Genomic DNA, 24,380 nt, shown 5'->3' with positions numbered 1-24,380 from the left:
GCTGTCGGTATTTCGTCGGAAACAAAATGAGCAATAGCATGCACCATCCGGCATATGTACCATTTTTCCTTCGCAATGCCACCGCCAAGCCCCTTTCAACGCCACCGCACCAAGTGAACGATACGAAAGGTAAAAATTATTCATTCATTGCCAAGAATTATGTAGGAGGGAAGCTGCCTTGTAATACGAGTTATGCGAGTATGCGCATAGTGCCGGCGCACGCGCGACTAAGCCACCTATGTGTTTATAAATATGCGCATGCGGATGAGGACTCGGCGCTGAGATGCATCCGGCAAATTAATGTAATTAGTGCTAAATGTAGCCAGAATTGTTACGGATCAAGCAGCCGAGTACTCAAACCTTTGCTTGCGCGAGTCAGCTGATGCGATAAAGCTTTCTTCTCCATTGACTGCTGTGGCGAAGTAACATCAGAATTTTTTATGTCTAGCCAGAGAAATATGGAATATCTTCAGGCCAACTAATACTTCCGAAACCATAGCGCAGCACGACCGGAGCCATAACTGCTAGATTTGCGAGGCAGGCAGCCACGCAAGCATGGCATCGATACACGACGCAACCGTTAAAGAAACACACGTGCTCGCCGCGACGCACTGTGAAAAATGTATAAAGCTTAAAAAGCTTCTTTCGTCATTTCTTCACGTGATGGCGCTAGCTTCTTTACAAAAACTCCACTTGAAGCGGCGCGAAAACGGAAACATACGAACTATAATACGGCTGCGTATGCGTGTGTCGTCTGGTTGTGTGGCTGGAATATGCCGCGTTGCGTCGCCAGGGCGGCGTGCAACGCACTCTTTTCGACGCGCCGCCTATCCAGCGCTGGTTCCCCATAGAGCCCAGCGGCCGAATTGACTGTAGCACACCTAGCGGATGTTGTTGACTCCTTCCGGTTTCGGTTTTGGGCCCGCGCGTTTTGAACACCAGTTGGTACACGCCGCGCCGGCTCCGCTGCTCGGCGCGGCATTCATATTTTTTTTTTTCGTTTCGCTTCTGCTGAGCCTCGCGTGGCCTTGGCGTGGTATCGTTTCATTATTAAGTAGAAATTATTGCGATTGACCTTTACAAGACTGCACCGAATCTGTCAGGTGCAATTTCATAAAGAAAACGAAAGACGCCTTCTGAAATGATGAACTGTTTATTTTGCTCTATATAAATGCTCGTTCCGGGCTTCTTCTGCATTCATCCAAAGTTATGGCACCAGGTAAGCAGCAGTCGTTGCCGTACGATGCTCCACCGGATGCCATCAGCTGAAAGAATAAATTACAAGCATGTATCATTTTGGTATATTGACCTAACAGGAGTATTTCGTGTAGAGGCGAAACGTGCGTAAGTGATGAATGAGCGGCATTACAGATAAATTCACTTTTACGTATATTTCGCAGCAAAGACTCCTCCCAAACATTGCTACAAAATCTGAAAATCCGATTTTCAAGCAGCCCTCCTTTCCCGGGCATTATTTCCTGCACTTTAAGTGCACAAGTACACGGGTGACTGCGCGTTTCCAAAACAACTTGGCCTCAGTCGACACGATGGTACGCCAAGTACACAGTGCTACAACACAGGCTCAGCCAGACCATGTTACACGCTCGCAGAATGCCTTCTAATCGCACTCAAGTCAGACTCGTGGGTGCAAAGCCTGTTTTCAGTCGCTCAGAATACGTAAATGTCTTGTTCTTGAGCTCCTCCGTGTTATCTTTTACGCGTCCTGCCGGCGCATGCAACACTCCCGTGTTATCACTCTCGGCAACCGCTAGTCGCGTTTTCGAGAAGCGCGAGTACCGAAATAAAGTATATGTTGTTGCAGGGCTATAAAATGCGTCACAAACTTGTCCCACTAAAATTCAGTACACGCAAAACCAACTCACTATGGCCGGCTTGCTTTTTTGCTAACACCTTCACAACCCCAGGCGCGGCGAGCAAGCCTCAAGATATCCTAAAGAGTTACCAAATAAATTACAATACTTTTTCGGGTCAGAGAATGCGTAACGAACTTCTACCAGTAAGATTCAGTACACGTGAAACTGCGGCACACAGCCAAGCTGCTTTTCGCTAACTGCGTCAATAAGCCGGGCGCGGCAACCGGGCTTCTAAATTACCCCAAATATAACGACGTCAGTTACAATAATGTTGGGGGCCACAGAATGCGCGAAAACTTGTCTGTCTTAGGCGCTACGACGTAGTACACGCATGTACAGTACACGCGCAAATGCGTCACACGGCCGAGCCGGTTTTCGCTTACTGCGTCAATAAGCCGGGTGCGGCAAGCGTGCTCCAAAACTACCGAAATAAGTTACAGTAATGTTGGCGCTCATAGAAAGCGCCGCAAACATCTCCCAGGACGAGGCATTAACTCAAATTAACTGCGCCAGGACGGCGGAGCTGTTTTTCGCTAACTGCGCCACTCGAACTAAGCCTAAATGTGCTTAAAATGCGCCGCACGCTGTCAAACACAATTTCTCACCTTGCCGTAGTCCAGTAGTGAAGTGGTGCCGTGTCGAAATGCAGACGATACGCAAGAAAAGCATAGAGAAGGCCGGGAGCCCAAAAAAATGGGCTATATCCAAAACAGACGGGTCGGCGAGCACGCGAGCTTCGTACGTACGACCGGCCTCGCTCACTCCTGCGGCTTGTCTGCGTATGCACGCGCGTCTGGCGTGCGGCTAGCTTGTTGCTAGGCAACGAAACAAAAAGTTGCAAAGTATAAGTTAATTTACACGCAAAACTTTTTCACTTTTAGTGGGAAGGAATAAAAAAAAATGAAACGTTGTCTGGAAGTTTATTTCACATTCTTTTTTTTCTGATGCTCGCGTCAACTAACGGTTGTTGTTGAAACTAGGCGTGACGTGTTTCCTGTTGCCAGTTTTTGAAGAGTGTCCCCTCTTGTTGAATTTCTTTCTCTATGGGCAATAGCTGGCCAGACGCAAAAGTTGAGAAGTGGATTGCTGACTTGCGCGCGCAGGCCCCGGTAGTGTGCTACTCAGCGTCGCCATACGCCAGATTCTGCGACTGTATAGCCAGTATGAGCCGCCACGAAGTCAAACCAAAAGCAAGTCAAGCCACAATTGCTTATCTGCCGCGAAAACCTCGCAAAGTCACCCAATTCACGCCAATATGGTCACGTTTTTCAGCCCTACAATACAGCCAGTGCTGTCAAGCGTTCTCTGGGACCGTCACCTGCTGTCGGTTTTGTCGTGGGGAGAAATAGACGACCTTATTTTAAGCAGCGAGGAACGACAGCTTTTCAAAGGCGACGATTACTTGGACGACATCGAGTACGAACTGAGGCGCAGAAGGGAGCCAGAACGGTTGCGGTACCGTTCACGATACCGACTCTTCGACGTTGAGCGGATTGATGCTACGCTTTTAAAGGTGCAGTTTCGTTTAGAGAAAGAAGATTTCGGGGAACTGGCAAGTTCTCTTTTTGCGCCGGAAGCAGTGGTCAGCGTGCAGAACGTCACTGTTCCGGGGCGCACCGCATTGTGTCTTGCTCTTCGGCGGCTCGCGGACGCGAACAGATGGTGTGATATAGAGGAAGCTTTTTTCGCCTGCACCCCTCCGGGATTTCTTCTGTGGCGACAAAAATGTTTCGGCACATTACCTCCAATTTTGGCCATCTTCTCGATGACTGCAACAACCACAGTTTGTTATCTCGCCGCGGCCTCGGAGCACTTGCAGATGTAAGTCCGCTTTTTCGTTTTCTATTCGCGCACTATTGCTCCCCAGCTTAGCACGCTGCTAATTTGACGTCGAGTCATAAGGCCCAGTTTCACTCGCATTTCATGTAAGCAAGTTGATTGTAATGTTCACCTAAAAAACTGATCCTTAAAAAACACTGTGGTAGACTCTCAGCGCTTGGTTCGTCGTGTTGTGTTTCTCTTTCGACCCTCGTCAGTTTAGCGCTACCTATTAAACCTGAACTAATATTAGCTTGTCCAATTTACTATTCTAAGAAAAGGCGTCTTCTTTTATGATTAAAGAAAAACAATCACTATACCGAAAGCACCAGGTCGTTTGTTGTTGGTTATTGAAAATGCTGCTAGTATCATGCCCTTGAATATCCTTGAAAGAAAGTTTTGCACCACATTGACACACGTTTTGTCAGGGCACTTGTTGGAACACTATAGCTTGTTTGCGTAAGCAGATAAGATAACTTGAAGTGACAATCCCTTTTCATTGTTTTCCGGTGCAGGCTGTGAAAAGAAAAGGAGCACCTATTCACAAAAGTTGGGGGTTCGTCGACGGAACGGCTCGACCGATTTGCCGACCGCAACAAAACCAGGAAACCTACTAATCGGGTCACAAGAGATTCCACTGTGTGAAATACCAGTCTCTTATGGGCTCGAATGGCATGAATTGCCAACTAGACGGGCCTTACCCCGGAAGGCGACACGATGCAGGCGAGTAAGCTTTATGCTCTTAGCACGAAAAAAAAGGTAATGTGGTGTTTACATCTGCATTGCAAGAGCAACGTCACCCCTACAACATTACTACTGGACTCATGGCAGTGGATTGTGCCTCTTCTTTTCGTCCAACAAATCACACGCTTTACTTTTTATCTCCCTAATCATTAGCGGTACCTCATGGTTTTCTGTCACATTCTCACTTCTTGCATGAGCATTACACGAGGTGAAAATCTTTAAATTAATCTGCTTTTCAGGCAATCGTTCACCCATAAAGCCGTTCGACATACTTTGGGTTTTGCCTAAATTTTTGAGCCTTTCCTTTCTTTTTCGTTTTGGTGCAGGAATTCTTGAAAGCAGTGCCATATACTCGAAGCTGGAGCGGCTGCTTAAAGACGAGGATTTCGTCATGCACGGTGAGCCAGTGTATACGCAGCTGCCACTCGCAATAAAACCATTCGGTGAAATCGTACTCACACCAGCGCAGCAAGCATTCAACCATGGGATGAGCTCCGTTCGCCAAGCCGTTGAGTGGGGCTTCGGCTAAATAGTCGCAGAATTTGTATTTCTGGACTTTAAGAAAAATCAGAAGCTTTTAAGGCAGCAATTAGCAGAAATGTACAACGCTGCCAGAATTCTCGTTAACTGCCACACATGTTTGTATGGCAACCAGGTGTCGGAATATTTTGCGTCGCAGCCGCCTTCTCTGCAACACTACTTGAAACCACGCTGCACATAATTTATGGTACATGCACATTATTTATTTAGACGCCAATTGGTATCGTGCGCACAGCTGTCTTAACCCAGGATGTAGCATATTTTGGGATTTTTCCTAATGTAAGTAGGTGATCAAAGTTTACTTTTAATGTGCTCTTGTAGACTTGCGTCAGCCCTGAAGTTATCATTGGCTAAAAAAACGACGCTTTGTATACTTTGCTTCGTTTATTAATTGCACAAATGGGCACATTTATGCATGCAGGTTGTAACTACACGACCACAATACCACCTTGAGTGCTTGCTAGCAAAATAACGCTAAGGCCATAACAGTGTGTATCCACCTGTGGGCCACTGCCTGAGTTCTAAGTATACCTTGTGTGAGCAGCAGCTGGCCAAAACTGCTATGCTGCTTCCATGTGCTTCACAATGTACCGTTACAAAGTGCTGAATGGCCATTCATGTAAGGAAACGCTTGAGTCTCTCTTTCTCGGATGTCACTAGGTTTGTGTCAATTGTGAAATAATTCTCCAACGACGAGGAAATAAATGCATTTCTTCTACTTTGTTATGGACACCACCTTTTCGATGATGTTGGTGAGTGGCTGTTGCTGTGCTGCGGCAAGTGCACGATCTTCAGCTCTTTCCTCCTGCTTTCCTTCCTTGGCTCGCAACCTCAGCTCCTCAGCACACTGTTCGGCAAGCTGGCGCCTTGCGTCTTCAAGGAAGTCGACTCGGCGACCTTGATTAAAGGTCCGATCCTTTTCCCAGGCCAGCCTCTCCTCTTCGAGTGCTAGACGCCTCGACTCGAGGGCAGAGTCCTTTCCTTTAATGAGCAAGTCGTGCCGCATTATTTTTTCAAGGAATTTATAATATGCATCCTTCTCACTGCGCTTTATTGGCTATGGCGTAAAAAAAGAAGGAAAAAGAAACTTTCACAGAAAACTGAAATGCAGTACCACCGCTGGGAGGCACACAAAGGAGTGTTAAGTACCTTGAACTTGAGAAAAGAAGCGTAAACTTCATTTTCATTTTCGATGCAAATTAAAGAGACAGTACTTCATTACATCATGGGGCACATGCAGTTATTGAAACGCACATACCACGTGGCGCATTTCGTGCAGCAGGGTGGGACGTGGAAGGGGTCGCCTGAAGCTGGCGAGTCTCAGTTCCTGTGTCTCCTGTGTGGTTGGACGAAGCAGTTCTGCCGGGGCCAGCGAAGGGTGTCGAAGTCTGCTCACCGATTACGGGAGACTGTTCGTCCATACCCTGGGTTGCGGTGATGTCCTCGGTATCGTCGCTTCTGGCGTCTTTGTTATTCAGAATTTCTTGAAAAAGCTTCGTGGCGGCGTCTTCCGCATCGGCATCTGCACATACAGTGACACGAGAAAGAAAACTGTGCCAAAGGAATTGATACCGTGGGATTTGCGTAGCACGCCGAGCACAGCAGCGTAATGAAAAGTCGCGAGGAAAATTTACTATGGTGCAGCGCAACAGCTGGGCAAGTTGTCGACAGGCACATTGCCGAATGCACTCGCAGCCGCCGGCAGCAGTGTTCCTCGCAACATGCATCTCGGCCGCGGCATCCCCAGCAAGCGCCGCCGAATTCCGTGCTGCCGCAGTAGTTGCGCCGTTACGAAGGTGGGCTCTTGCTGCTTGACGGGCGCTCGACGCGCTGGTCCTTCGTGGAGCCTGAATCTTCGCTCCTCTTTCCCGAGCTAGGTCGAGTATATGTCGCAAGAGGCCCTGGCGCTGACCGTAGTCCTCCTCCGTCCCCGACCTAAAAACAGACACCAAAGAATGCGCATTAACTATATTAGAGAACATATTTCGCGCAGTTAGCCGACACTCGCCTGCGGAGGGCTACACGGTATTTTGCGACGAACCGTCCGAGCAGCAGGTAGGTGTGCTCGCGCATTGTAACAATGGTGAATGACTGGTTTGTTAACTCCTGCGTTTACTCTGTTATATGTGTCCACTCCCTCTGGTCGCGCAAAGGGTTGGCGTTTCGCACATACGACAACATCTCCAAGTCAACTGCAGGACCAAATTTAACCCGGTTAGTAGTGCCGCCGCAAGAACTCGCGCGACATACTTCGGCCGGAGCCATATCGAAAACTGCGCCATAGAGAAAGGAAGAGCGGACACTCCCATAGAGCCCAGCGGCCGATTTGACTGCAGCAAGCCGTGGATGTTAAAACCTGAAGCACACTTTCGGTTTTGTGCCCGCGCGTTTTGAATACTAGCTAGTGCGCGTCACACCGGCTCCGTACTTTTCTTTTTTGCTTTTGCAGCAAATATTTATTTATATATATATTCTTTATTTATTAAATATTTATTTGCAAATCATATTAAATTGATTGCGAACGATCTTCACAAGGCCCCATTTACTATGTGCCACGTGCAATTTCATAAAGAAGCAAGACACCTTGTGAAATGAGGCAAAATTAACGTTTATTTTATTCTTTGTAAATGCTCGCCGCGGGCTTTTTGTGCATTCATCCAGCGTTGTGGCACCAGGTAAGCAGCACTAGTTTCCGCAGGAAGCTCCACCAGACGACGTGAGCTGAAAAAATTACAAGCGTTATTTTGGTATTAACATGTAAGAATAATGCCTGCAGAGGCGAAGCGTGCGAAAGTGGTCAGTGGGCGGCATTACGAACAAAAGCAGTTCGTATTTACACACACGGCGTAGAAAATACTCGACTTATCCCAAGCAATACCGTACATACCACAAACACATTCTAATTCCAAGCATTCCCCTCTTCCCAATACTAATTTCCTGCACTTTAATAGCACGAATGCGCGGGCAACGGCGCGTTTCGCGAACTTGGCTACAACCGACGCGATAGTACGCTACGAGTACACAGAGGTGGCCACAACACAGGCTCTCAACCAGAGCATGCTGGACGCTCGCAGAATTCCTTCTACTCGCACTCAAGACAAAATGCGTGGGTGCCGTTCAGAAGACAGAATTTTCGAGTTACTAGTTCCTGGCGTTTGAGCTCCTTGGCTTATCTCTTGTGCGTTCTGCAAGCGCGAGCAACGCACTCCCGTGTTATCACTCGACGATTGCTTGTCGCAAACTTGTCGCAGTAAGATTCAGTACGCGCCCAAACTGTCACCACGGCCGAGCTGCTTTTCGCTGCATCACAACAGGCGCGGTGAGCGGGCCTCATAACATAAAAGTATCGAAAATTATTTTCAACAATGTTGGGCGTCAGAGAAAGAAAAGCGCCATGAACTTGTCAGTGAATTAAAGCGCGAAACTGCGCACCACGGCCGAGCTGATTTTCGCTAACCGAGTCACAGCGCCAGGCGCGCCCACAGCGCTCGAAAGGTAGCCCAGGAAGTAATGAAATTAGTTTCAATAAAGTTGGCAGTCAGAGAAAGCGCCAAAACTTGTCGCAGGAAAATTCAGTACACGCGAAACTGCGTCACAGCACCCTGTGCGACTAGCGTGCCCAAAAACTACTGAAATTGGTTAATATAATATTGGGGCTTATAGGAAGCGTCGCAAGCATCTCCCAGTACGATTCTTTAATTCAAATTAACTGCCCCATGACGGCCACGCTGTTTTTCGTTAACTGCGTCACAAGTCTAGCCTAGGTGCCGGGCAGTAAGCCTAATTGCTTGAAGTGCGTCGCAGACTGTCGAACAAAGTTTCTCACCTTGCCGTAGTCCAATAGTGCAGTGCTGCCATGTCGAAGTACCGAATGAACGCAATAATTCGCCGGAAGGCCACCAAACCAGGCTAAATCCCAAAATAGAAAAACAGGCAGACGGGTGCCCGAACAGTCCAACGCTCAGATGCGCGGCCAGTCTCTCTCGCTTCGGCGGTGTGTCCGACGAACGACGCAAATATCTGGCTCGTCATTCGCCGGTTTGCCTGTCGCTAGGCAACGGAAGTAAGCCGCAAAGTTTAATTTAATTTATACCCAGATATTTTTAATTTTTCCGGGAAAGAATAAAATAAATAAAACAATTTCTGTTAATCTCATTTCACATTCTTCTTTTTTTCGATGCTCGCGGCCCCAATTCGTCGATGTTAATACTATAGCGTGACATGTTTCCTGTTTCGAATTTTCGCCGAGTGTCCGCTCTTGTTCAATCCCTTTCTCTATGACTGCGTTCTCATGGACACGCGAGATATAGAAAACCGCGCTCTCGTAGACAAGCGAGAACGCATGACAACGTCCCGCAGAGCCCGCAGCGGATGCTACGTAGCTTTCGAAAAGCTGCGGGCGCACGCAAGAGACCGTGCGTGCTCCTGCGTTCGCATGCGCACAGTCGACTCCGCTGGTTTGCTGCGTACGCAGAGCTGTTGCGGATGCCCAACTAAAACTGTCTGGTGTTTAACATTACGGCGTCGGGAGCGCCGGCGGCCGTTCCTTACTCGGCGCCCTAATGCGCGCCCGACGCAAGTGTAAAAAAGCAAGTTAGCACTCCAGTATCGCAGGACCGTAGTAGCTTAAAGCCGCGAGACATTTTTCCTTGTTTTCTTAAAGTAGCGACAAGCTTTTAAGCACCACTGACGAATCTCATGTGGCAGCGCTCAATCCGGCAGCCATGTTCTTCCTAACGCTGTTCCCCTCGCATTCACTTGCATGCTGCTACGAGCAAACTTCAGGGCAGGCTGAAGACGCACTATAGTGGGCATGCAGTGTTTCAGTGCGCGTTTATCTTTTCTGTATTTTCGTTGTGCGAAGGATTTTCCGCGGTCGGCGCGACCGCAGAGACGCGGCAGGCGTCGTATTGCGCGACCGCAGCTTAGCGCGGCAAGCATCACCGCAAAGATGAGTTGAGGATGGATCACGATAGGTAAATACGGTTCAAAATTACGGCGACAAATTTAGCGTTCGGCCTGAACAGTGCCGCTAAGCCGCTTTTTAGGTTCGTGTTGGAGTGTCTCGCATCCTGCATGAAATTTACATTTGACCGATGCGGTGCAAGAGTCACAAGAGTCACGGTCGGATGCTATCTACGCGGTTACGCCGCTTCAGGACGTTAGGAAGAATATGGCGGCCGACGGAGGCAGATGTCGCTACTTAAAGAAGAACAGGCAATCTAGGCACTTTACCTTAAGCGAGAACGCTATAAGACATTACCTACACTGAAATATCAAGGAGTAAGCAGGACCTCCTGACCCCCAAGTGATTCAGCGGGCTAGATATTGAGAGCGAAAATAGCCCTCAATGCTTCCAACTCGTGCCGTCACGTGAGTTTCTTTCTCGAAGACATTGGTATCACGAGATTTTCATGCAGTTTATACTCTGTTCAAATTGGTGCATAATGTGTCGCGTGTTTGCTTGAAATGGGCGCAACATTTTATAATCTACTCTATCCTATATACGGCCACGTTTGCTAATTTCACGCCTTAAAGCACTCAAACCCTCTCGTTCGCACGTTGCGAATCTTCTTTTTTTACCCCAGGATCGCACTTCCGGAACTTCTGTCCAGGCGCATTTGAAGGTCTCCCTTGAGGCCAAGGTAGTGTTGACCGCGATAATGGCCATGACCATCCTGGCCTTTGTGTTCCTTCTGTACCCCAAGCCAAAGCAGGAGTCCGTGAAGTACTGTACGACGAAGGACTGCAAGGAACACATGTGAGCGAGCGATAGACTCTGCCGTAGTACGGAAAAGTGCTAAACTGATTTTTTCCCCTCTTTCGCTGGCTTTGAAGGTGCTGGCCACTTCTTCCTTGCCTGTCAAGGAACAACTTGGAACGCTGGTGATGTGCTCGAATGTTCAACTTCGGCCACTGCATATGCGTGACGGGGAATGCGCGGTTGGGTGCGTGTCTGGGTAGACACAACTTGGTCCATTGGATATTTCCAACGGGGCATGTGGTACTGGCAGCAGAAACATCCGAGAGGGGATAAAAATGTTTAGTGAATGAAATGGGACGCTGTGCGTACGTGGAACAAGAAGCGTCAAGTTACGTAGCACTCAAGGAAAGAGAATTGAAGTAGATACACTTCATTAAACGTCAGGCTAAGCTTCCCGTACAGCCGAATGCCACAAATGCATGAGGTCCACCCATTTCTTAAAATTTCTGCGTAGTCAGACACGGCGCATCTAACGCAGTTCGTTAATTCCGTAATATACGAATGTCGTTTGCATTCGATGACATTGACGCAATATGAAATATTCCCACACGTGACGTCGAAGTGGTCTGCGCAAAGCAGTGTTCAAGTAAATTGCGAAACTTGTTTTCTTTTACATTTCGCCTTAATTATATAAGTAATCAAGCAAGAATGGACTCCAGTAACTTAACACACCGCTCGCGCTTCGAGAATGAATCCTATAATATGCTAAGTAACATGGCAGATGTGGGGGAGCACGATGAAGACCCTCTAAGGCTGGGTGTGGCTGTGCTTGTAATTTGCTAGAAGCTTCGTATTTAAAGAAAGAGCGTATAAGTTAGTGTTTCGTTTTCGAAAGGGCTCATTACTTTATATTGGGTTTCGTATGATGCTGCTATTGGGTGGAAAGTACAAAGTGGACCCTGTCGCAATCTAACAGGTTGCGTAAACACGTTTGATTGCATATCAAGGTTAATAGCTGCAGACATGCCATTACTTGCAAACACATATCTATACTCCGTAATATCCTCATCATCAGCCTGGCTACGTCCACTGCAGGGCAATGGCCTCTCCCATACTTCTCCAACTACCCCAGTCATGTGCTAATTGTGGCCATGTTGTCTCTGCAAACTTCTTGATCTCATCCGTGCACCTAACTTTCTGCCGCCCCCTGCTACGCTTCCGCTCTCTTGGAATCCAGTTCTTATCCGTTATCTTATGTGGAATGCAGTCCGTACCCGTTATCTTCATTCCTCATTAGATGCCCTGCCCATGCCCATTTCTTTTTCTTGATTTCACCTGAGATGTCCTTAACTTGCTCTTGTTCCCTCACCCAATCTGCTCTCTTCTTATCCCTTAACGTTACACTCATCACTCTTCTTTCCATAGCTCGTTGCGTCGTCCTCAATTTAAGTAGAACCCTTTTCGCAAGCCTCCAGGTGTCTGTCCCGTAGGTGAGTACTGGTAAGACGCAGCTGTTATACACTTTTCTCTTGAGGGATAATGAAAACCTGCTGTTCATGATCAGAGAATGCCTGCCAAATGCACCCCAACCCATTTTTATTCTTCTGATAATTTCAGTCTCGTGATCCGGATACGCGCTCATTACCTGCCCTAAGTAGATGTATTCCCCTACCACTTCCAGTGCCTCACTACCTATCGTAACCTGGAGGCTTACGAAAAGGGCTCTGCTTAAATTGAGGACGACGCAACGAGCAGTGGAAAGAAGAATGATGGGTGTAACTTTTAGGGGATAAGAAGAGAGCAGATTCGGTGAGGAAACAAACGCGAGCTAATGACATCTCAGTTGAAATCAAGAAAAACAAATGGGGCATGGGCAGGTGATGTAATGAGGAGGGAATATGCTCATTAGGAGTTACGGAATGGATTCCAAGAGTAGGGAAGCGTAGCAGGGGGCGCCAGAAAGTTCTGTGGGCGGATGAGATAAAGAAGTTTGCACGGACAACATGGCCGCAATTAGCACATGACCAGTACGGTTGGAGAAGTGTGGGAGGGGCCTTTGCTCTGCAGTCGGCGTAGCCAGGCTGCTGCTGCTGCTCATGATGAAATCCAAGTGGACGAGTGTTTTAAGAGCGTTAGCTCCTACTCATCACGTTGCTCGGTTTCTTGGGGTCTCCTACCACTTCCCTTCGGGATGAAATTTTCAAAGTCCGAGGAATTCAGTATGGCGGCCCCCCATAGTAAATCGATATAGCAACCCAATTGGTGATTGATTGGTGACGTCATTAGTATGTAAAATTGTTGATTGATTGGTGACGTCACTGATATATCCATGATGGTCGCCAATTGATGGCGTCACCGATAAATACAAGATGTCGCCCCCATAGTAAATCAATAGCAACCCAATTGGTGACGTCACGTGACTGTGACGTCGTAATCTAAGATGGTGGCCAAATTAGGATGCCAATGATGACGTCATAATCCAATATGGCGGCTAGAAGTAAAACCGTGCGATTATGACCACATAATTAACGCTAGTTTTGGAATCTTATATCGAAGATGGCGGCCAAATCCGGATGCCAGTGATGACGTAATGGTCCAATATGGCGGAGAAAGGTGGAACCAGGAGATTATGGCGATATCGAACGAAATGAATTCATTTCCCAAATTTCGATTTCCCAAATCTAAGATGGCGGCTCTCTGCGTGATGTCAGAGCCGAGATGGCTGCCACTAAAATTAGTTGAGCCCTTACCCCCCCTTACCCCCAAACATAGGTCCTATAACGAAGCAGTAAAGCAGAAAAGTACGAAGACACCTCTAAAGGAAGGGGTCAGACAAGGAGGCACAATCTCTCCAATGCTATTCACCGCGTGCTTGGAAGAAGTATTCAAGCTGTTAAACTAGAAAGGCTTAGGACTGAGAATCGACGGCGAATACCTCAGGAACCTTCCGTTTGCCGATGACATTCTTCTATTCGGCAACAATGCAGACGAGTTACAACAAATGATTGAGAACCTTTACAGGGAGAGTGTAAGAGTGAGGTTGAATATTAATATGTGGAAGATAATGATGAATAACCGGGCAAGGGAACAAGAGTTCAGGACCGCCAGTCGGCCTCTAAAGTCTGTGAAGGAGTACGTTTACCTAGGTCAAATAATCACACGGATCCCTCATCATGAGACTGAAATTAACAGAAGAATAAAAATGGGTTGGATCGCGTACGGCAGACATCGTGAGCTCCTGATTGGAAGCTTGCCGTAATCATTGAAAATAAAGGTATACAATCAGTTAGTAAAGCAATGAAGGGGGCTTGTTCGTGAACGTTCATAGTTATATTGCGCTTAGTTTGCGTGGACGTACGGTGCGCTACGTACGTCTACGTCCTGTTCTTCACTTAATATCGTCACTGCAAAACTAAGCGCAATATAACCGTGAATATAGAATCAGTGCATTTCGCCGGTGCTGACGTATGGGGCAGAGACTTGGAGACTGACAATCAATGAAACTTGAGAACAAGTTAAGGACCGCGCATAGAGCGATGGAACGAAGAATGCTAGGTGTAACTTTAAGAGACATTGAGAGCAATGTGGATCAGAGAGCAAGTGGGCATAGACGATTTTCTGATCGACGTCAAGTGAAAAAAATGGCGCTGGGCATGCCATGTAATGCGCAGATTAGCTAACCTTTGGAGCATTGGAGTGACAGAATGGATACCAAGAGAACGGAAGCGCAGTAGAGGACGGCAAAAAACTAGGTGGTGCGACCAAATTAGGAAATTTGTGGGTGCTAGTTTGAATCGGTTGGTGCAGGACACGGGTAATTGGAGATTGCAGGGAGAGGTCTTCGTCCTGCAGTGAACATAAAATAGGCTGGTACTGCTGCTGCTGATGATACATACATTCGTTCCGGTATATATATTACTCCGACAACAAGGAATACCGATACGGGGACAATTGTGTACCGAATTAGGTATCTAAGTAAAACCCTGGGGGGTAGTATATAAATAAAGTTACGATTGAATAATACATAAACGCTGTATACATGGAATTACTAATTGAAACGTACACAGATGGCACCGAAAGCCAAATTAATGGCCCACCTTGACCCACAAACGAAGCAAATTCTGATTTCGTACGTATCTTGAGGGGTTCGTAACTGGACAAGGAATAGACGTATACAAATGGAACCAGTACCAAACAATTTGTCTTGACGAGGTCTATCGGAAAATATGGGTATATTCAACTAATTACGTGAGCGTAGCTTCTGCTTTAGTAGGCGCTAGGCGTAGATCGTTCCGATAGGTGGCGTGGGTGCACGCGTATGTAAAGTGCCGTCTGCCTCGGGAGCTCCGCTCAGATGCGCTCCTTTCGCCGAACAACTAACCCTCGTTACTTCAACGTCTTCTATACGGTGGTGGTAATTTTCTCTTGCTTTTTGCGTTTCGCAGTCACGAAGTTCGGCTGAAGCGGCCGCTATCGAAGCAGTCACTTCGAACTCATCAGAGCAGCGCTGGCCGATGGGCTTGCGCGATGGGCGATTCTTTTGCTACGCCGTGCAATTCTTCCGTTAAGATGTACGGATCAACTAGCTCCGAAGTGGCATGGTAACGGTTATTAAATATTGAGAAACTAGGGCTTCACCTCCATTTTACAATTTAGCATGTTTACTCTCTTACCAAGACGATCTCACTGAGGTTTCTGGCGTTTCAAAACTGTAACTTAGAAATCCAACTCAAATTTAAACTCGTTCTTATTCAGAGCCGTTTTCAGTGAAAATTTATTCTCAAGACTCAAACGGTGGGACGTTTTTTGAACTCTCGGTGCGCCGAACTCTGGTATTCTACTGTCACTTATCTCCCTCTTCTTTTCTGGTGTGTGAGTCGCGTCCCCCTGGCGTGTGAAACTTGATTCTCCTTTTCTTTTTGTCTCCTTTGCCCATCATTTGTGAGAAAGAAAAATTACAATATTTTTTTATTTTCTCTCCTAGTGTTTCTTTCGCATCTTTTCTCGTCCCGAAACAAACTAGTAACGAACCTCTCAAACTTCAAATTAGCACTCTGTCGGCGGGTCGATGGCATGGCCGAAGCTGACAAACTCAGCCTTATTCCTAAAGGCGTTGCCAATGGCTCATTTAAGTTACGTATACAAGGGCTGCTCGACCATGCACGACATTATTTTAGAGTGCCGAAGCTTTGAAGAAGCGAAGAGCCGTCGTGTTACACAACGATTCGTTCGGCCCCCTAATACCACCGCAACCCCAACTTGGGAGTGTGTCGAGCCACCTGGGGCCAAAAACATGCAGTGGCATGTCCGGTGCGAGATCGAAGTTGCGTCTCCATCGATTTCTCATTCCCCTTTCTGTAACGAGTTCTGCGCAGCATTGTCTTTTATTCAAGCCATCATCATCATCAACCTGGTTACGCCCACTGCAGGGCAAAGGCCTCTCCCATACTTCTCCAACAACCCCGGTCATGTTTATTCAAGCCGTCTTATGCGAAAGGTTGGCAAATGTAGGCATTCGTCCTATCTGTGCTATAAGTCGCCTTCCGGTCGGCAATTTGCTTTGACTTGAAAATTGATAATCAAAGCTCGTCTTAGACATCTGTTACTGCTGGCTGATCTGCCTGGTGACTGATTCTGAATAAATGTAAATGTTAGATTTCTATTGAGGCAATAAACAAAACAATAGGTTTGCCACTATTTGTACGTTACCCTCCTACAGGAAAAAAAAATACTCTTACCGTAAGAGGAGGCTTGCTCAGCACGAACAGACTCCGAAACGAAATGCGGAGGACGGCGCTCTCTTGCAAGTTTGCGCACGAGCAAGCCGTGACGTCATAAATTTTGAAAGCGTCTTCTCGGGCCCCCGTAGTCTTTTATAGCCAGATAGAATATCGTATACTTCGAAATAGCCAGAACCTGAACTCCGCATGTTCCAAAAATATTTACAATGATGCAACAGCCTAAATACGAAAAAACAACGTATTTTAAAATCCCCGGCGACACGCTGACATGCAAGCGCTGTGGTTACTGCGCGAAAAAAAAGAAGAAAACGAACTCTCACCTTTATTATATGTTCTCGCATTCAAAGTAATACTGCAAAATTAACGATATACAATTCTTGAATCATGCTTTATTGGCGTAAAGAGACTTCGTGCATATGTTAATTCCCCTGTTGTATCCCTGTTAATATCCCGTGTACATGTTATTATTCCAAGGTTGGTTATATCTCGTTGAAATCTTCAAATAGAGATGTGTTTAGAGGAGTGTTCTACATTGCTCGAGTCGGTGCAGTATTGACGAGGCATTCAAGGGAAACTTGGGGACCTCCTATATGAATATTTCCCGTTAGCTGAGTGCGCACTCTGTCTTGTCGCCTTCTTGCTTCCTTCCTATAAGATATGGAAATTAAAAACAATTTTTTCCCTTAAGAATGTTTCACCATCCCACCCAAGCAGCTACCTTTTTGAGTGCATACAGCAAGGAAGCGTATCAACGTTGTCAATTATGGACACCTAGCTAGAGGTAGAATACCGAGAGGGCTCGAGAAAGCGTTGGACAACAATTATTGTGGGAGCACGAGGTCGCGGGATCGAATCCCGGCCACGGCGGCCGCATTTCGATGGGGGCGAAATGCGAAAACACCCTTGTGCTTAGATTTAGGTGCACGTTAAAGAACCCCAGGTGGTCAAAATTTCCGGAGTCCTCCACTACGGCGTGCCTCATAATCAGAAAGTGGTTTTGGCACGTAAAACCCCAAATATTATTATTATTATAAGAATTATTGTGGAATAATGAATACTTTACATCAATAATTTTTTCTTCAATTCATCGCACAGTCATCTTCAATGAGGTGTACCGTAGATTACGTGTATTTACCCTCCCCATGCAGAATTAGGTTTGATATTCTGATTGAATATACTTTTAATATATTCTAAAAGGACATGAAATGGTGGAAATGTAAGGTTCAATGCTACTAGCTCTGGCTGTACTGCGGAATGGCAATGAAGAACACTGGGCATGCACATTGCAGTGCATTTGTGTTGAAAAAACGTTTCTGTAAGATTTTCAATCATGAAAGCCGAAGCAGTGCTACTTGTTCAAAGTGTGACAAAACTGTCGTTCGGCGTAGTGCTGGCGTTTCATTTTGTGATGTACAATATGTCTAGAATATGTCTGAAGTATGTCCCCGTGCCGTTGAAACAATAAGCAGTATCCGCAGTGACAAAATCTTGCATTTGAAAGTGGCTTTTAGATCAATTCACGCGGTTGTCAAGCTTAGTTAGCAAAGGACTTCAGCAGTTTCCACGCTGCGCTCGTTGGCCTTTGGCATCTGCCTGCGTAACGCAAGTTAGTTCTGACGTAAACGTCGTGAACCAATGTGAAAAATGAAATGGTGGAATAGGAAAAAACATCACTGACAACTAATTTTGTTGAGCGCGGGCAGTTTACCTTTTATAATAGAGGGGCCGAAGGGCCGAAAATGTTTGCACGCCGAGAGCACACAAGACAACAAAGTAATCATATGTATAAAATGCGTTGTTATTCTAACCTAAAATCGAATAAGTGACGTTTGCTGCTGCATGAGGCCACAGTCGCATTTCCGACAGAAAGTTTTGATTTTGCGGTAGTATGCCTCAACAAATATGACAATTCATTGTTGCTTTTGCCGATGATGCGAATATCATAAAAAACTTCGCTCACACATGCAGGAACTACCTTCTATAGGCAAATGTCCAGTAATATTTTTGTTAATAGCTTTTGCTGCTTTGCTCTCTGATAAACGCAGTGACCTGTTCTTGCTACATAAATTCCATTGCAAGAGAGCGGAGTCCTGTATACCTTTCCTCTTTCTGTTCCCCCTTTCCCTTCCCCCGGTGCAGGGTAGCAAACCGGACGCTTGCCTGGTTGACCTCCCTGCCTTTCTTCTCTTTCCTATCTCTCTCTGCCCCCCCCCCCCCTATATCGACTATCATGTTTCTTCCAACTCAGGAACTGCTTTTGCAGTATTCTCGACTCCACCTAAATGCGCCCAGGACCAGTCGACCTAGGTTCAGGCGCAAATTCTAAATTTTTATAACATCACAGCGTACGCTGCAACGCTACCTCATAGCTCCTAAATCATCGTGATGCCGCCGCGCACAAGCCCGAAAGGAAAAAACCCCAAAAAAGAAACCTCGTCTCTAAAGAATTTTGCTGTGTACCATTATGCGTGTCATCGCGATCGAAAGACCAGCAATTAATCATTTCATTGTTTCACGAAAGTAGCAGACGACGCGCAAAGCAGAGCGACATGGATAAGAAACTTGCGCCAACCGCGCTCTTTCCAGATTTGGAGCATTTGGCTTGGCCACAGCACCGCTAGTTTGCTGTCCAACACTGTGCATACAGCTAAATTTTATTAGAAATGGTCCGATTTATTTAAAAGTGATGTATTTTACTAATACAAGTGACATTGCGAAAAACCCTCCCTAAATTTCAGAAACCTATTGGAAGAAACACAACTTGGTCCGATTGGTGGCTGTTTACTTGTCATGTCTCCCCGGAGTTTGAGAACTTCTACGGTCGGCGGGTGTCCGCTGTGTTTCAAAGCCACGACTCTACCTTGAACACTGCGTACTACGAGCATGAAGAAGCGCCAGTTATCAGACACAGCCGACCTTATCACACGGATCAGCTAACCTTAAAGACAAGGATACATCGTGACTCACAAACGGAACTCACTATTTTTTTTCCGAGGACACATTGACCAGGTAGCTTAACAGCACTTATACATCTTCTGCCTATAAATTGTGGGATGCCATGCAATATATATTACAACATGAGTCGCAGTTCCGAGTTGCTTTGTAGTGGTGGAGCAACGCCACCAACAAGCGCGGGTACCTTTCGGAGGCCCGCTAAGCACAAAAACATGCATTTTTTCTACCTCCGGCTCGGGTGAAAGGCTTTTTGTATTGAAGAAAGACTGATGTGGCTCGCTATGCAGACTGGAAGTTTTACACGCACAGCGCAACGATTTCAGCGATTTAGTCACCGATACCCTTGAGACCGATCGAGATAAGGTAATCGGCAGCAGCGACCCTTTCAGCTTCGATGAAGCACCTTGATTCTACGCCTCAAAAGATGAACTCGAACGCAGCACCAAGCGAAAGTGCCACAGTGAACCTATACTTCGTATAGACATCTTTGTTTATTTGCAAAGTTTTGCCAGCGCCTGTAAATGATTCTCGAGATGCCAAATGAAATGCTTGAGCAAGAGTTAACCATCTTCAGCAGCGCCGACAAATACTAGGCGCATTGTTAAATATTAGCAATTTTTTTCACGTTGTGAGCGGCAATGATGTGCACACCAGAGTCAACCCTTAGACGACCTGCAACGATGTGGAATTCACATGTATAATTTAGTTCCTCAACCTCTGCGGGTTGAGGAAACCTTGCGGGGAATCGTTCACCTCAGAAGTAATTTGGAGCTGGCTCCAAGGACTTGCCTGTGTGTGATGATTGCGGAGTTGACCTTGGGGAACGAGAAATGATCAACAGCGTATTTTCAGTGTAGGGCTTTCAAATTTAAACAATGAGAAAACTGCTTTTTGTTTTCTCTTAAAGCAAATGAACAGGAAATGCAGAAGCAATCGAGCCATGACGTGCCGTTTAGTCGTATTGATCACAGATTCTGTGTAATCTAGGTGCGAGGAATATATGAAATTTGTGGAAGCAGCAAAATATACTTCAATGGTGTTTATGCTATGAAGATTGCGTTCGAAGTGATTGGCCTTTTCCTGGGTGATCATATTATGTAGCCAAAGTTGGGCAGGGACGTTTAGGATTGTAGCAGGGCTGCGTGCTAGCTTATAGGAAGTATCTTCCCAAATATTGCCTCTTGTATTTGTGCGGTGAATGTAGTCGCAGACAGCTGAGCGTATACAGTGAAAGCGCATTTTTTCGGATTTAAATCCGCTCCGCATACAATGTGCCTATTCCATTCTAACCCCATTCCGGAATCTCAGGCTCCCATTCTATTCTGGATGTTTGAAAATGTGAATTGATTCCGGAATCGTTCCCACTGCGAATTTGGCTCTCCTCGAATATGACTCCTAGACGTTGCTTTGAACGTGGTCGCAAGTGCACTTAATGCGCATTGTAGACAGAGAACATCTCCTTGCACCTCACATTTTACGCCTGAAAACAGGTAAAAAGTTCTCGAATATAACACGACAAGCAACGCAACGATTACCAAGTGAACTAATTCGCCAAAGACCAAAACGCCGAAGCTCCTCTCCAAAGGAATTTTGTTACATATTTTCTTACAGTTACAGTGATGCGCCAAGTAACAAGGCAATGTACCGAGGTACATCTCTAGTCGACTAGCAGAGGTGTAGACACACTGCAGAATCTTACTTGAATGTGCAAGCGCGAGCTCAAAAGAAAACTGTAGATTAGACAACATAAGAGTACATGTTGGTGAAGAAAGGATTAGATTGAAAGTGAAATTTCAAGCGTGAATTACTAGCATAATTTTAGACAGTTCCAATCTCAAGACAACTAAATATGTCTGGTCAAAGCTCAGTTATCGTGTCAACAATGCAGTCAATGCTGGCTACTACTGCATTAGTTTGAAGTAAATTATATTTGGATATTGTGCGAGGAAAAAGACATCGTGGCATGTTTAGTCCAGCATGATATCTCTCACATTTTGGGCGCATGCGTTTTTTTCGCTGGCCTGAGACAACATTGCTGTCCAAGGTACATGCTATTCTTACATTTATTCAAGACGTATGAAACAGAGTAGGAGAGCTTAACTGACTTCTTTGCTGGCTTCTCTATCGTGCTTTCAATCGAGAAACATCCTTCGCTTCTGCGATATCAAGCTCAAAGTGAATATTGTTTGCTTGGAAATCTTGTTGTTACTTTCTTATAGTCAATCTATAATATCTTCTTGGTGGGAGTTCCTCAGAACATTATGCGCGAAATAAAGCCGCCCTAGCGACTCATGCACATCTAGCCTTATATTTGATAGGGTTTTACGGGCTGTAGGCTTGACAAGGTTGCGAAGGCAACAAGCTTTTTTAATGACTACATATGGGAGTGGGAAAAATGAGGTTAACAAAGCACGAACCCTGAGTTCTTGATTTCGTACACTTCTCTGCCAATGGCATTGCTAAGGGCGTAATATTTCATATTCTTGTGCCTGCTTTTTGAAAAAGTAATATAACATTTGGTAGCACTTAATGTAATTTCCGTCACCTGATATACACTGTAACGCGGTTCGTGTCATCCGGCTTTTCTGTAATCACTACAACATATTGTCATGCACACTGTGCAGTCTCAGCAAAGAACGTAATCGTGGTTGACACGATTTTCCAAAATATCATTTAAGAATATAAAAAATAACTATGGGCCCAAGATAAAACGGCGTACGACTCAAGAAGCTGCTTCGTCAAAATCAGATGTCTGTATCGCCCACGACCACATGGAACATATTGTTACAGTGTATGCAGGCAGGGGTCTTAATTTTTTCTCGTTTTCCCTGCAAATAAAGTTTCTTTGGTTTTCGAGTGCTCGTCTATTTCCTGCTTTTTGCAGAAGTTCTTCGGCTGTGTCAGTGCTCACGTTAACATGTTACTCATGCGCGTACACTGAGTAATCAATTGTTAATATCTAGAACTAATAAAGCTGTGATTTAGGGAAGTACTGATCAAGGATTCAACACGTTCTGTTCTACTGCAGGTATCGCATTGCAAATCAGCTGGACAAAGGCATCGACCCTTGTGATGACTTTGGCGCCCATGTCTGTGGACGCTGGAGGCCGCTCAATGCGCACACCTTATCACGTTCAGAAATGTCAGATATGTATCTGTCCTGGTTGCGCAGTCTTCCGGAAAGGTTGAACAAAGGTTTTCGGCGATTTCCCGTAGGAAAAAAAGTGGCCGTCATGTATAACCGCTGCTTGATGCAGAAGGGGTCGCAGATCGACATCTTCAGAGAATTCATGCGCGCCCGAGGTATTTTCTGGCCGGAAAAACCACCCAAACCAGTTCCTCTAGTGAGGATACTCTCCGACCTCGCGTTGAACTGGAACGTGAATCTCTGGTTCAGCTTGAAGATACTTCCATCTGTCTCGAAAGAAAAACCAAGGCATATCTTCCTTGCACCGAACAAGCTTATGCTGCTGTGGAAGGACACATTCAGTCAGCTATCGAAGGAAAACTTTGGGAGTGTCTACTCTACACTCTACAAGATCTTTTCTAACGACACGAGCAGACAACCCAACCAGGAAGGCATATCAACGACATACAAGGTGCTTAAGTTAATATTCAACACCTCCGTTCCGCTATGTCCTTGCGAAGCACCTGTTCCAGGATTGTTCCCCTTGCGTGCCATAGACTCGAACTCTCGCATTCCCATTGGCCAGCACGTGATGGACGCGTTAAATGACGCGGCGGGAATAGATCCGCCTGTCACAATGGATGACTTGGTGCTTGTGAGCGACAAGTCTCAATTTGTGAATATGTTGAGAATCCTCAACCATTTCGACGACGTGTCCCTGCGGAGCCACCTGTCGTGGTTGTTCGTGCAGGAGTACGGGTCAGTGGCATTTCCGTCGGCCGTTCTGCTCGTCATTCACGGCAGTGAGAACCGGGCCAACCAAGAGCGCCCGCGCTTCTGCGCTACTCAAGCAGAGTCGAGCTACAAGCTCCTTGTGGCTGCCATGGCCTCCGCAGGCCTCTTCTCCGAGGAAGAGCGCCACCGCATCAGCGATCAACTGGCCAGCATTGTGAAGGCGAGTGAATCGATGCGTGCCAAAGCAACACGCCTTTCTCTACTATGTGAACATGCACGCAGGAATGAAAGTAGGAAACTGGGTTCAATTTTTTAGGAGACAAGCAATGCGAGAAATACTAATGGGATGCACCACTTTGTGAAAAAGAAAAGAAGCTTCTGTATCTTTCATGGCCTGACCTGTGCTGCAGATGTAACCCTTTCGAAGTGAATCATAGAGATGGCACCAATGTTTCTCCACTTGGTGCCATATAATCCCTTGGTCCAATTGCATAGAACAATACATCGCACGAAAGTCTGATTCGTGCGCGGTGCCACATTTCCTTACACGTGCGCAATTGCGTCGTACCATTTCGCGCTTAGAAAAGTGCGCAATTTTCATTTAAGCGCCTCTATCTAGCGCTGGTTTCGCATGACACTAATGTATTCTTATACTGAAGTTACTAGGTGAAAATCGTCGTGCGCACATGTGTACGTCAAGAACGAAAGATCAGGGAGCGTCAATGTGTTGGTAGATAATTCAGACGTTCGTACAAGCCTACTGCTTCTTTGAGGCTACGTTCTGTCGCAAAGAATGCATGACTGTGATGAGCCTTACTTCACGAATGGCTGTGAGGCTCGTTTTCGTAGTATTGCGGATGGAAAAAATGCTTCAAGTAACTCGGCACTTCTTTATTGGTCCAATAAATAACAAAAATAATTATTTAGGTGTCGGTAGTGATGCTTTCAATATATTTTAAACGTTTAGCGTCACAAACTTTCTAACCCCAGTCGTTACCTTGTTCTCTGTAAATACGTTATAAGGCAAACTAACATGATCATGAACTAGAGACCTCAAGTGGAATGAAGACTAGCTCGAAAGGAAGCACACAATGCATGTGAACTCGCGACAAAGGATTAAGTGTTGAATTTTAGCTATTTTG

At 46.1% G+C, this 24,380-nt stretch overlaps 1 protein-coding gene and 1 long non-coding RNA gene across 2 annotated transcripts in view; one reads left to right on the top strand and one right to left on the bottom strand.

Annotated features, from left to right (window-relative positions):
- Nucleotides 1-1,140: 1,140 nt before the first annotated feature.
- LOC142586858 (uncharacterized) lies at nucleotides 1,141-2,639 on the bottom strand. The gene is made up of 2 exons (XR_012829260.1): nucleotides 2,480-2,639; nucleotides 1,141-1,265 (listed from the first exon to the last, which is right to left on the bottom strand). It is a non-coding gene; the product is annotated as an uncharacterized LOC142586858 (long non-coding RNA).
- An 8,000-nt stretch (nucleotides 2,640-10,639) lies between these two features.
- Nucleotides 10,640-24,380, top strand: part of LOC142588709 (endothelin-converting enzyme 1-like) — a 45,718-nt gene continuing 31,977 nt past the window's right edge. The window contains exons 1-2 of the mRNA XM_075700525.1: nucleotides 10,640-10,737; nucleotides 22,405-23,458. Of these exons, the coding sequence (XP_075556640.1) occupies nucleotides 10,640-10,737; nucleotides 22,405-23,458 (1,152 nt within the window). The remainder of the gene's footprint in view (nucleotides 10,738-22,404; nucleotides 23,459-24,380) is intronic.

The sequence above is a fragment of the Dermacentor variabilis genome, chromosome 7 (assembly GCF_050947875.1).
Source record: "Dermacentor variabilis isolate Ectoservices chromosome 7, ASM5094787v1, whole genome shotgun sequence".
Taxonomy (NCBI): Eukaryota; Metazoa; Arthropoda; class Arachnida; order Ixodida; family Ixodidae; genus Dermacentor; species Dermacentor variabilis.
Note: the sequence above shows the minus strand (reverse complement) of the source record. Positions and strands in the feature narration are given on the sequence as shown.